The sequence below is a fragment of the Pan troglodytes genome, chromosome 7 (assembly GCF_028858775.2).
Source record: "Pan troglodytes isolate AG18354 chromosome 7, NHGRI_mPanTro3-v2.0_pri, whole genome shotgun sequence".
Classification (NCBI taxonomy): Eukaryota; Metazoa; Chordata; class Mammalia; order Primates; family Hominidae; genus Pan; species Pan troglodytes.
In genome coordinates, this window is record NC_072405.2 from 154,835,736 (window position 1) to 154,847,398 (window position 11,663).

At 63.7% G+C, this 11,663-nt stretch overlaps 2 protein-coding genes across 5 annotated transcripts; one reads left to right on the forward strand and one right to left on the reverse strand.

The window, feature by feature from the left end:
- The first annotated feature begins 6 nt into the window (after positions 1–6).
- Positions 7–7,799, forward strand: KIFC2 (kinesin family member C2). 4 transcript variants are annotated; one of them, XM_054657080.2, is made up of 19 exons: positions 7–193; positions 434–512; positions 633–784; positions 877–1,015; positions 1,159–1,304; positions 1,388–1,453; positions 1,533–1,661; positions 2,003–2,080; positions 2,210–2,324; positions 2,399–2,508; positions 2,945–3,053; positions 3,164–3,321; positions 4,382–4,471; positions 5,613–5,717; positions 5,809–5,930; positions 6,032–6,155; positions 6,248–6,377; positions 6,466–6,722; positions 6,814–7,799. In XM_054657080.2, the coding sequence occupies exons 1-19, from the start codon at positions 95–97 to the stop codon at positions 7,069–7,071; spliced, it is 2,466 nt and encodes an 821-aa protein (XP_054513055.2). In that variant the 5' UTR covers positions 7–94; the 3' UTR covers positions 7,072–7,799. The 4 variants fall into 4 exon arrangements, with proteins under 4 accessions (XP_054513055.2, XP_054513056.2, XP_054513057.1 ...); XM_054657081.2 differs by having other exon boundaries at positions 2,399–2,454; XM_054657082.2 differs by lacking the exon at positions 4,382–4,471 and having other exon boundaries at positions 8–193.
- Positions 7,413–11,585, reverse strand: FOXH1 (forkhead box H1). The gene is made up of 3 exons (XM_016946341.3): positions 9,266–11,585; positions 8,840–8,944; positions 7,413–8,739 (listed from the first exon to the last, which is right to left on the reverse strand). Exons 1-3 carry the CDS (start codon positions 9,437–9,439, stop codon positions 7,921–7,923), a joined length of 1,098 nt encoding a protein of 365 aa, XP_016801830.1. The 5' UTR covers positions 9,440–11,585; the 3' UTR covers positions 7,413–7,920.
- Between the last annotated feature and the right edge of the window lie 78 nt (positions 11,586–11,663).

The window sequence follows — 11,663 nt, forward strand, 5'->3', positions numbered from 1 at the left end:
GCATGCGCACCGGCACTGCGGCGGGCGGGCGCCGAGTCTGGGCGCGGGGACGCGGGGCGGCGCGAAGCGGGGCCCTCTGCCGCCCCGCGCTCCCATGTACGCCTTTTACTCGTTGCTCATCTACATCTTCTACAGCCTCTTCCGCAGGGATGGTGGCGCCGCGGCGGCCGCGGAGCCCGGGGACCCCGCCCAGGTGAGCGGGGCTGGCCGTGCAGCCCGTCGTCCCCCGCCGCCTGCCCCACCCCCACGCCGAGGTTCCCGGGGCGGGGGCGGCCACGGGGCGCGGGGCGACGGGGCCGTGCCGAGGACCCTCGGCTCGGCCCCGGTGCTGGAAGCGTAGACTTCGGCCCCAATCCTCCGGCCCGGTTCGCGGAGGGAAGGGGCCAGCAGGCTGCCTGCCCCCTCCTCAGGGGCGCCCCTGCCCCCTCCCTAGAGAGCCCGCAAGCCCCGGGGTCGCCGGCGCCCAGACCTGCCCGCGCCAGAGCTGTGGACCGAGCTGACCGGCCTGGCCGGTAGGTGCAGGCTGGGAGTCCCGCGGTGCGAGGGCGGTGCCGGGACCTCCCAGGGAGGGGCGGAGGCCTGGCTCTAGCACGTGACCCGAAATGTCTCCCGCCCTCCTCCCTGACCGGCAGCCAGCTCCGAGCCTGAGGATGGGTCGGAAGGCGCAGCCGAGGGCCGCGCGGCCGCGGTGTCCCTGGAAGAGGCCCTACTGCGCCTCGCCGAGTTCCTCTCCGTCCAGCTGGGGGCGGAAGAGAGCTGCGGGAGCCCGGCGGACCTGGGCCAGGTGAGCGCGGCGGAGGGGGCTGCTGGCAGGTACTACCTGCGCCGGCCTTCCTGGCTCTCACAGCCCTGCTCCGATTCTTGTCTCCTTCGTAGTCTGGCGAGGTCCCCCCACTGTTGTCAGTGACCAGTCAGCTCTTGGCCCTTCTGGCATGGCTTCGAAGCCCCAGGGGGAGGCAGGCCCTGCTCCAGGGGACTCAGCCAGCCCCTCGGGTCCGGCCCCCCTCTCCAGATGGTGAGTAAAGGACAGTAAGTTGAAGAAGAACTCTGGAGGGAGCAAATCCCGGTAGAACCTGGGCGGCCTGGAGTTCGGGGTCATGTTCCGGAAGATTTGGACTAGAGACCTCTTCAGTGCTAACTGGGCCCACCCTACTCCAGGATCCACATCCCAAGAAGAAAGCCCTTCCCACTTCACCGCAGTCCCAGGCGAGCCACTGGGGGATGAGACCCAGGGACAGCAGCCCCTCCAGTTGGAGGAGGATCAGAGGGCGTGGCAGCGGCTGGAACAGCTCATCCTGGGACAGGTGAGGTCCCTGGAGCCAGAAGGGATTGCCGGCTGGGACGCCAGAAAAATGAGGTCCACCCTGTCTCTCTTACTTCTCCCCAGCTGGAGGAGCTGAAGCAGCAGCTGGAACAGCAGGAGGAGGAGTTGGGTCGACTGCGCCTGGGCGTGGTGAGGCTGCAGGGGGACCTGGCAGGGCCGGGCATGGAGGGGGTGCTTCAGGTGAGTGCCGAGGTTTCCTCTCCACCAGGGGGCGACGGACTCAGAGAAAAGGGTTCAGCATCTGACTCTGGAGAACGAGGCCCTGAAGCAGAGCCTGAGTCTCATGCGGGACCTCCTGCTGCACTGGGGCCCCGGGCCCCCCATCAGGGCTCCGCAGGTACTCTGCTCCCGAGCTGCAGCCGTTCCTGCAACCTGGGGCTCTTGCACACCTGGCATGCAGCCACAGGGCCCGAGCCTCCTCAGGACCTACCGGGATGGTCTGTGTAGGGCAGCCCCATCAGGGAGGCTGATGCCAATGGGAAGACCCCCCTCTCCGTGGCTCCTCTGAGTGGCTGACCCCAGGAGAGCAGAGGGACTGTGGGAAGGAGGTCTGCGTGGAGTTGGGAGGCATGGGTTCACAGCCAGCTCTGCCCACCTCTTGACTTGACTTTCCCATCTGTGAAATGGTACCGCAGACCGTCCCTCTCTGAGTCCCTCCTGGCCCCCACCCTCCTGCAGGAGGAGGCGGAGGCATTGCTAGAGCTCCAGGGCCGGCTTCAGGAGGCCCAGGACACCACAGAAGCCCTCCGAGCCCAGGTGGGCATGGGGCCCAGGGATCCATGGCTCAGGGGTGAGGCGGGCTGGGGTGCTGGGAGGGGCTTATCTGAGGCAGGGCCTGGTAAGTGCCTGTTTCCTCAGTGACAGGGGTGGGGTTGGGCGGGGCAGCTGGGGGTGCAGGAGGTGCAGCTGCAGGGCCTTCAAGGGGCCCTCCAGCAGCTCCAGCAGGAGACGGAGCAGAACTGCAGGCGTGAGCTACAGCAGATGCATGGGCAGCTGGCAGGTAAGGGTTGGGGCTGGGGCTCACGGGAGGCCCTGGAGGCTGGGCCTTCCCTTCCAACAGACTTCCCTCTCCAGGACTTCGGGCACGGATGGCCAGCCTGCGTCAGGGCTGCGGGGACCTCCGAGGTTTGGTCAGCACCTTTACCCAGAGCTGTCAGGGTTCGCTGAGTGAGGCCCGGGGCCAGGTCAGGACCCCTCCCCGCCTAGCCCCTCCTCTCTGGGCAGCCTATTCACTGTTCTTTTGACGGGGGCGCTCCTGGGGAGTTGGCTGTATTAATAAGTGGGGCTCTGGAACCCAAACAGCTTCTGTGTGACCCAGGGTGGGATTCCACTTCTGGGCCTTGTTTTAATTCTATGCATACTTGGTTGACAGTAAACTCTTAAAGCATTGCCCAGAAGCACGGAGGAGACAGATGATGTGGTGTTCCTGCCTGTCATTCCTGGGCTTTATCCTGGGGTTACTCAATGATGTCCCCAGGGGCCCAGAGCCACTGAAAGTTGTGGCTTAGCACAGCTGAGCGGGCCTGTGGGGGCTCCCTGCTGCTCTCAGGACCCTCCCACCGCCCACCTCCGCAGCTCCTTGGCTGACCCCTTGCCTTCTGTACATCCCTCTTCCCTCAGGTGTCCTGGGCCTTGGGGGCACTGTCATCTGGAGGGCCTGACACTCAGCTCCCTGAGGGGCAGCAAGGGCCCCCAGCCGGATGCCCAGGGCGGCTGCCAGAACTCAAGGGTATGACAGGCTTGGGAGCCTAGCGGGGCAGGGAGGGTGGCTGGAAGAAGTGCAGCTTCTCTGTGCTTTAGGGTCTGCGAGGCATTATGCTGACCTGATCCCCACTGCAGGAAATATCCGTGTGCTGTGTCGGCTGAGGCCAGGGACATCCTCCAGCCTTGTGAGCGTGGAGCCAGGCCCAGGGGGCACCGTCACCACCTGCTACCGGGGGCGCCATCGTCGATTCCGCCTAGACTGGGTCTTCCCTCCAGACGCCAGCCAGGAGGAGGTGACAGCCTGCCTTTGCAGCCATCCTGACCCTTTTTCAGAGTTCCCTGAAGAGCAGGAGAGGCTCCAGTTTCCCCTTCCCAGTCTGGGTGTCCACCTGGAGGAGAGAGGGTGGCTGGGCTCTAGCCAGGAAGGAAAGGGAACCGAGGGGGCTGGGAAGCAGGGCAGGCAGCCCAGCTTGGTGCCTCCTGCTCCCAGGCTTCACTGCCTGCCCACTCCCCTTTGCTGGGGTCCAGGGTCTGCCCAGCTATGAGGGCCCCTCATTGCTTTATGGCCCCAAGGCAGGCGGTGGGTGGTGGGGGCCGTGGGTGAGGAGGCAACCTTCTAGTCTTAGTGTGCTCTCTCTGCCTTGCCTGGATCCCACTCTCCTTCCCCACCCTTTTCCTGCCAGACACCTGTGGAAAAGCAGGGGCTTCAGCCCCAGCCCACCCCACCTTCACACACGTTTTCATCTGCACGTGCCCTTTGCTGCTACAGCTCCCACAGCTGAGGAGATGGCAGCTCAGAGCCAGGGGAGACTAGGTAAGGGGCAGAATGGCAGCGACTCCCAACCAGGCTGCCTGCCAGCCTCACAGGGACAGGGGGACGACTGCCCAGCCGGTGGCCGGGGTCACCCTGACTCCCTCTTTTCCAACCACTTTTTTCTTCATCCTACACATTCCTCTGGCCTCAGCCCCACCCCACACTGCAGCACTGCGCAGGGCATGCCTTGTGCACCGTCCTCTGGACAGCCGTCCTGGACAGGGGCCTCGAAGTCAATGTGTCTGAACCAAAGGCATCTGTGGACAAGCCCCTCATCTGTGTTCCCGTTTCTGCAGTGGCGCCATGATGTGCTCCTGAATGTCGTCCACAGTGCCACCTCCATCCAATCATGGAACCTCAGTGACCACACAGAACACAGAATTCTAGATTCTAGCCTTGTGGCTGTCTTCAAACAGAGCTGACAGCCCACCCTGTTAGCAGCGACCTTCTGGGCATAAAAGCCAGCCATGTTGTTGCTCAAAAGACTGTTGGTGTCCAGTGCCAATGGGGTGAATGTCCTAACCTTGTGTCTCTCTCAGCACCTGTCTGTGCCTGGGCTCCAGCAGGCCTGGCTGGCCACCATCCCCCGTACCTGCAGGCCCTTCCTGGGGTCATGCCTTGTGAGCCAGGTACTGGTGTGGCCGGCCCTCTAGGTGCACTGCCACGAGTGTTCACAGCAGGTGCCACTGCAGCCCTTATCTCTCAGGGGAAACTGAGGCACAGGAAGGCCAATGAGTAAGCTCCAATCATACCCAGGTTTGAACCGAGCAGTCACGCCCCAACATCTGGGCTCTTCTTTTTTTCTTTATTTTTGAGATGGAATCCCACTCTGCTGCCCAGGCTGTAGTGCAGTGGTGCGATCTTGGCTCACTGCAACCTCCGCCTCCTGGGTTCAAGCAATTCTCCTGCTTCAGCCTCCGAAGTAGCTGGGATTACAGGTGCGTGCCACCATGCTCGGCTAATTTTTGTATTTTTAGTAGAGACGGGGGTTTCACCGCGTTTGCCAGGCTGGTCTTGAACTCCTGACCTTGTGATCTGCCTGCCTTGGCCTCCCAAAGTGCTGGGTTTACAGGCGTGAGCCACCTCGCCCAGCCCATCTGGGCTCTTTTAAACATTTTTTAAATTTTTTACTATATATATATGTATATGTATTTTTTTTTTGGACAGTCACGCTTTGTCATCAGGCTGGAGTGCAGTGGTGCAATCTCAGGTCACTACAACCTCTGCTTCCCGGGCTCAGGAGATCCTTCCACCTCAGCCTCCCAAGTAGCTGGGACCACAGATGTGCAACACCATGCCTGGCTAATTTTTTTGTAGTTTTTGTACAGACGGGGTTTCACCGTATTGCCTAGGCTGGTCTCAAACTCCGGAGCTCAACCAATCCACCCGCCTCGGCCTCCCAAAATGCTGGGATTTATTTTTCTTTTTTTCACGTTGGCTTCCACATTAAGGACACCACACCTGCGCTCTTAACTGCTGTCCCCAGGTCTCCTACGTGGTCTTCAGGACTCCAGAGCCTCTGCATAGGCTGTTCCTCTTCTCATTGTGTCTTTTCCCTTCTTTGCCTGGCAAATTCTTGCAAGCACCACCTTCTCTAGGGAGACAGAGGGTCTCTGTAGGACACACCCTCCCCCATGGTCCCTTAGAACCATCCTCCCAGGGGACTAGGCTCTGCTCACACCTGCCTTCATGGCACTCCCCACCCCACCAAATAGGGCATAAACAGGCAACGTGGGGAGGACTCAAAACACATTCTCCCGCCTCCCGCAGGTCTTCAGAGAGCTGGAACCTGCGGTGCTGTCCTGCCTCCGAGGCTACAGCGTCTGCATCTTCACCTATGGCCAGACAGGCACCGGGAAGACCTACAGCATGGAGGTGGGACAGAGCTCACGCCCCAGTGGGAGAGGCCCCAGGGGCCCTGCATGACTTGGATGTGAGCCCGGTGTGCACCCCACCCCATCCTCAGGGCCCTCCTGAGGACCCCGGCATAGTTCCTAGGGCGCTGCAGTCGCTGTTCCGGGAGATGGGGGCCGGCCGGCAGCACCGGGTGACACTCAGCATGGTGGAGATCTACAATGAGGCTGTCAGGTGGGCTACTCCACCAGGGAGGCCTTCTCCCCACCCCTGGCCCAGGGCCCTTCCGGATTTCCAGAGAATTCTGGAACCAAGACCTTCCCCTTTCTCACCAGGGACCTCCTTGCTCCAGGGCCTCCCGAGCGCCTGGCCGTGAGGCAGGGCCCAGAAGGCCAGGGCGGGATCCAGGTGGCTGGCCTCACCCACTGGGACGTGCCCAACCTGGAGACATTGCACCAGGTAGGGCTGCACCGCTCTCCGAGACCCCGCCCCGTGCTTCCACTTGGGGGCGGGGACCCTGCACCTGACCAGCCCTTCGCTCCGCCTTCCAGATGCTGAAACTGGGGAGGAGCAACCGGGCCACCGCCGCCACCGCCATGAACCAGCGCAGCTCCCGCTCGCATGCCCTGGTCACGCTGACGCTGCGCGCGGCGTCTCCACCGCGCGCTCCAGGCACCGCAGGTACCACGGCCGGTGCCTGAGCCCTGCGGAGTCTCCAGCGCACCCGAGGCCCGGCCTTCCCCCATGTCGGGCTCGCTCGCCCCTCTAGGCACGCTGCACCTGGTGGACCTGGCGGGATCCGAACGCGCACGGAAGGCAGGGGCGGCCGGCCCGCCGCGGGGAGACCCAGACGGCGCCCGGCGCCTGCGGGAGGCCCAGACCATAAACCGATCGCTGCTGGCGCTAGGAGGCGTGATGGCCGCACTGCGGGCCCACCGGCCGCACGTGCCCTTCCGCGACTCGCAGCTCACGCGACTGCTGCAGCCGGCGCTGGGCCCAGGCACCACCGCGGTGCTGCTGCTGCAGGTGGGCGCCGGGGCGGCGCAGGCGCGGGGCAGGTGTGTGCATGCCGGTCGCCGCCCACCCGGGCCCGCCCACCCGCGCCTCTTGCCCGCAGATCTCCACGCGGCCGGAGGATCTCGGGGAGACAGTCTGCTCACTCAAGTTCGCCGACCGAGTGGGTCAAGTGGAGCTGGGGCCAGCCCGGCGCCGCAGGGTCCCGCGCTCCTCCGGGACGCCCTCTTCCCTCAGTACCGACACTCCGCTCACCGGGACCCCCTGCACCCCTACGCCGTCCCCTGGCAGTCCTCCATGCCCCAGTCCCGACAACGGCTCGGGCTCGGCCCTCGCGCCCGCAGAGGGCCTGCCCCTGTAGTCCTGGGTCGCGGCCCTGCCCATGGGGTCTCAGGCCAGGTCTCTGCTGGCAGAGGCGGTAGTAAAGTCCCTGTACCCCGTCTCCCAGGGCACAAGCTCCCTAGCCTCTTTGGATCCACTGCCCCTGAGCTCCCAGAGTCACCCCTCCACCTCCGCAGCCAGTGAAGTGTGTTGTGCCTGCTGAAGTGATCACCCCCCGCCCCCAGCCCTGCATCAGGCCACAGGTCTTGGCTTTCTCCTTATCACCATTTGCTGTTATCACGGCACACAGCAGGGAATCCCAGGCCCCCCGCCAAGTGGCTACCCAAGTCACCACTCCTGACCCAAAAATCAGGCATGGCATTAAAACGTTGCAAATTCCTTTACTGTTATCCCCACCACCGCCAGGACCATGTAGGGTGCAGTCTTTACTCCCTAACCCGTTTCCCGAAAAAGGTGCTACCTCCTTCCCAGACAGACGAGAGAGGGCAGGACTTCAGGCTGGATCCACCACTGGGCTCTCCCTCCCCCAGCCTGGAGCACGGGAGGGGAGGTGACGGCTGGTGACTGATGGATGGGTAGTGGGCTGAGAAGAGGGGACTAGGAAGGGCTATTCCAGGCTCAGCCCTGCTCCTGCAGCTTTGCCGCTGAGTGTAGGAAAAACAGAGGCATGACAGACCAGGGTGAGGGTTGTGCCCAGCTGGGCCACGGCCATGCGTGGGGTGGTCCAATAAACACCGTGGACTCCCAGCAAGGCTGCTGCCTGGTGTTTCGAGGCTGCTGTGGTCGCAGACAGCTGCCTCGCCTTGGCTCCCTGTCAACAAGGTGGGGGTGGGAGCGGGAGGGAGGAGCGGCCCCTGTCTTAAGAGCCTCACAGGCTGCACCAGGAGAGCAGCCAGCCTGGGCCAGGGGCCGCCAGGTCCCGAGGGTGGCTGACCCAAACGTCGTAGATGCTTTTGTTGGGTGGCACCCCCTGGAAGAGGGCGTCTAGATCGCAGAGCAGCCCTGGGGGCCCTCGGGTTTCAGGGGCCACCCCCCAGTAGGCAGGGCTGGTTGACGGACACCGGGGACAGGAGGTGGGTGGTGGTGCCAAGGGCATTACCACATTGGGAGTGTAGATAGGCAAGTAGGAGGTGGGCAGCTGCCCCCAGAGGGAGGCCCTGTGTCCCCCGCTGGACCGTCCCCCAGGAACTGCGGTGCCCTGCAGTAAGTGGAGAGGCCAGGCCCTAGGCTCTGGGGAGAGGGTTGAGGGCCCGATGGCTCCCCCCTGCACAGTCTCCCCCTCCACTCTCGTGGGGCCAGGAAGGGGGCAGAGGGGCCACAGAGGTCTCTCAGAAGAGGGAAGGGGTGGGGTGGGCACCGCCTCCTCCCCACTGTTCCCTGTGCCTGCAGGAACTGGGCTGCTCTGTGGAGCTAGCCCCGGCCAGGGTGCCCCCTCCCTGGACCCTCCTAGCAGGGACTTGATGCTGAAGCCCTCACTGGGTGGTGGCGGGGGACTGGGCGGCCGGTATGGCCGGCCGTGCAGCACGTAGGGGCCCAGGTCCTTGGCGAAGGCTCCACGCGCACCTCCGTTCTGCCAGCGCCGGCACAGGGCGGTGTTCTGCAGCCGGAGCGCCTCAGCTGGGATCAGGCTCACGTCGACCGCCCAGAAGTTGCCCTTGGCCTGGGGCTTTGCAGGGTCCTTGGGCACCTGGGTGTGGGGGTCAGACATGGGTGGGGCTGCCCAACCTTGGATGCTCAGGACTTCCGCGCGCGCTCCGCCCCCGGGCTCCGACCCTGGCCTGCCCCACCTTGCGGAAGCATCGGTTGGAGGAAAGGTTGTGGCGAATGGAGTCTTTCCAGCCCTCGTAGTCTTCCCTGAAGAAGGGGAACACGGCCTGGACCTGACGGATGATCTGAAACCGCCAGGCGGCCGGCCGGCGCCGTGAGCCCAGACGGGGAGGGGGTAGCGCCCTCCCCCTCCCCCACTACCGGGCTCAGGGGCGCGCGGTGCCGGCCCCTGCTGTCCCCAAAGAAAGACATTTCTGCGCGGAAGCGCGGCAGAGGGGGCAAGGGGCTCCCGGAGAAGGGTCGTGCCTTGAGGCCCTCAGCTCTCAGGACTGGTCCCACTGGCATACCTGGGTGGGCTAGGAAGGGGTGGGGGTCAGGGCTTGAACCTGGAAGTGGGTGGGGAACGAGTCTGGGGAAAGAGAGAGTGGGGGCCGGGGCCCGCTCACCTGGGCCAGCTTCAGTCTGCGGGAGGGAGCGGCCTGAATCACCAAGGCGATCATGGCCAAGTAGGTGTAGGGGGGCTTGTCATGTCGCAGGTACCTCTTCTTCCTCCTCTTAGGGGGCTGGGAGGGCGACTCTGCCTCTGGGGGCCCCAGGCGGGAGCCGCTGCAGGGCCCCATGCGGGACGGTAGACAGCGTGGGCAGGGGCCTGGCCGGGTGGAGGGTGCAGGGCGGTGGGGCAGTGTAGAAGGCAGGGCCGGGACCTGAGGCCGGGCTGGGGCAGGCGGGCTGGGGCCTTTATCATTCGGATGGAAGGGGGAGGGGAGGGAAGGGAGGAAGAGGCTGTGGGGGAGGGGAGCATGCCGAGGGCTTCCACAATTAGCAGGTTTTGGTTAATCTGGAAGGGAGGGGCAGAGAGGATTCTAGTGGGGGCTTCTCCTGAGGCCTCAGTCTCCACCCCTGAGTTGCCTTTGGGTGGCCAGGCCCGGCTTCAAAGGGGCTGCGATGACCCATCGCTACTTTATCCCGTCTTCCCTGCTCAGGTTTCAGGACCCCATTTAACAGATGGGGGAGTATGTAGCCCATGCCAAGCTCCCAAGGCGTGGGGCGCCCCTGGAGTTCAAGATCTAGCAGCTGCTAGTAGGCCCTGAACTATGGGGGCTGGATACCCACCCAGGACATGATCAGGTGGAGCTTCCTGGAGGAGAAGGCCATGAAGCCCCCACCCTAGGAACAAAAGGGGGACACATTGACTCAACTGATTTCCTGGGAGTTGCTTGAGGAGCCCAGGTGGACCGCTCACCTCCTCCTCCCTAGCCATCTCTGCTCCTCCACCCAAGCAAGGCTGGTATTGTGTATCCTGCCCCAAAGCCCAGGTTCTCCTCCCTCACAAGGGGCAAGTTTGCCCAAGAGGATAGCAGCTCTGGGAATTAGCAGCGGTGGTTGGTGCTGGCACCAGGCCAAGGGCCCCCAGACACACGGGGGCCCAGGGATATGCTTTTGCCCTTCACTCTGAGAATTCAGCTTTTCTTGTGCAGCCTCCACCATGATAACCTCAAAGGGCTGAAAATCTGCAGCATACGGTGGGGTCCAGCACACCCTGAGGTGCGGAGGGGAGGGACAGGCAGCAAGTGTCCAGGAGGAGGAGGCCTGGGCCGTAAGGGGCCTTGTATGTGGGGTGCCACACTGCTCCTGCCCCCCACACCCCTGGTCGGGTGGTGCCCCTTTTCCTTCTATCTCTGACTCTCCCCTCAGACCCCACGTGGTTTCCCTCAGGACTCCTGTCCCCACCTCTCTGCTGTGTTCCCTAGGTTATGGCTGCACAATCCTGTGCCTCATGAGGCTAATACTTGTGGCCACTTCACCCCATTCGGTCAGCAAGGCGTCGTTCTTTTCTACAAGTGTTTGTTGTTGTTGTTGTTTTGAGACAAGGTCTCACTCTGTTGCCCAGGCTGGAGTGCAGTGGTGTGATCTGGGCCCCGTGCAGCCTCCACCTCCCCCGCTAGGGCGATCCTCCCGACTCAGCGTCCCGGGACTACAGGCGTGCGCCACAGAGCCCAGCTAATTTCTTAATTTTTGGTAGGGACCGGGCCTGCCTATGTTGCTCAGGTTGGTCTCCCGGGCTCAAGCGACCCACTGGCCTCGGCCTCCTCCCAAAGTGCTGGGATCACAGACGTGAGCCACCGCGCCGGGCCTTTCCCATAAGTTTTTTTTTTTTTTGAGACGGAGTCTGGCTCTGTTGCCCAGGCTGGAGTGCAGTGGCGTGATCTCGGCTCACTGCAAGCTCCGCTTCCCGGGTTCATGCCATTCTCCTGCCTCAGCCTCCCGAGTAGCTGGGACTACAGGCACCCACCACCACGCCCGGCTAATTTTTTTGTATTTTTAGTGGAGACGGGGTTTCACCAGGTTAGCTAGGATGGTCTCGATTTCCTGACCTCGTGATCTGCCCGCCTCGGCCTCCCAAAGTGCTGGGATTACAGGCGTGAGACACCGCGCCCGGTCTCCCGTAAGTTTTAAGGCACCCCCCTCTCCACTGGCGCTTCCTTGGTGGGGCGCTGGAGGCTCCCCAAGTTCTGACCGCTCTTCTCCGACCGCACTGTCCTGGGCCCGAAACCACCCCCAAAGCTGCCACTCATTCCGCTGGCGCCCGTCCCGTTGCCCGCGATGACTCGGTTTTGTCCAGCATAAATCAATGACCACCGTCCCGGGAGCCTTGGAGCACTTTGAGCCATTCCCGTCCCACCCACGCCCCAAGGAGGTCCCAGCCGCGGACGACTCGCCCGGCCGCCCGCAGCTGTCTGCGTTGGCCCCGACCCCCGACCGTCCCTCCCCAGGCCCCGCCCCCGACCGTTCCTCTCCCCAGGCTCCGCCCCCGGCTCCCACGGGGCACCGCGGCTTCCGGCT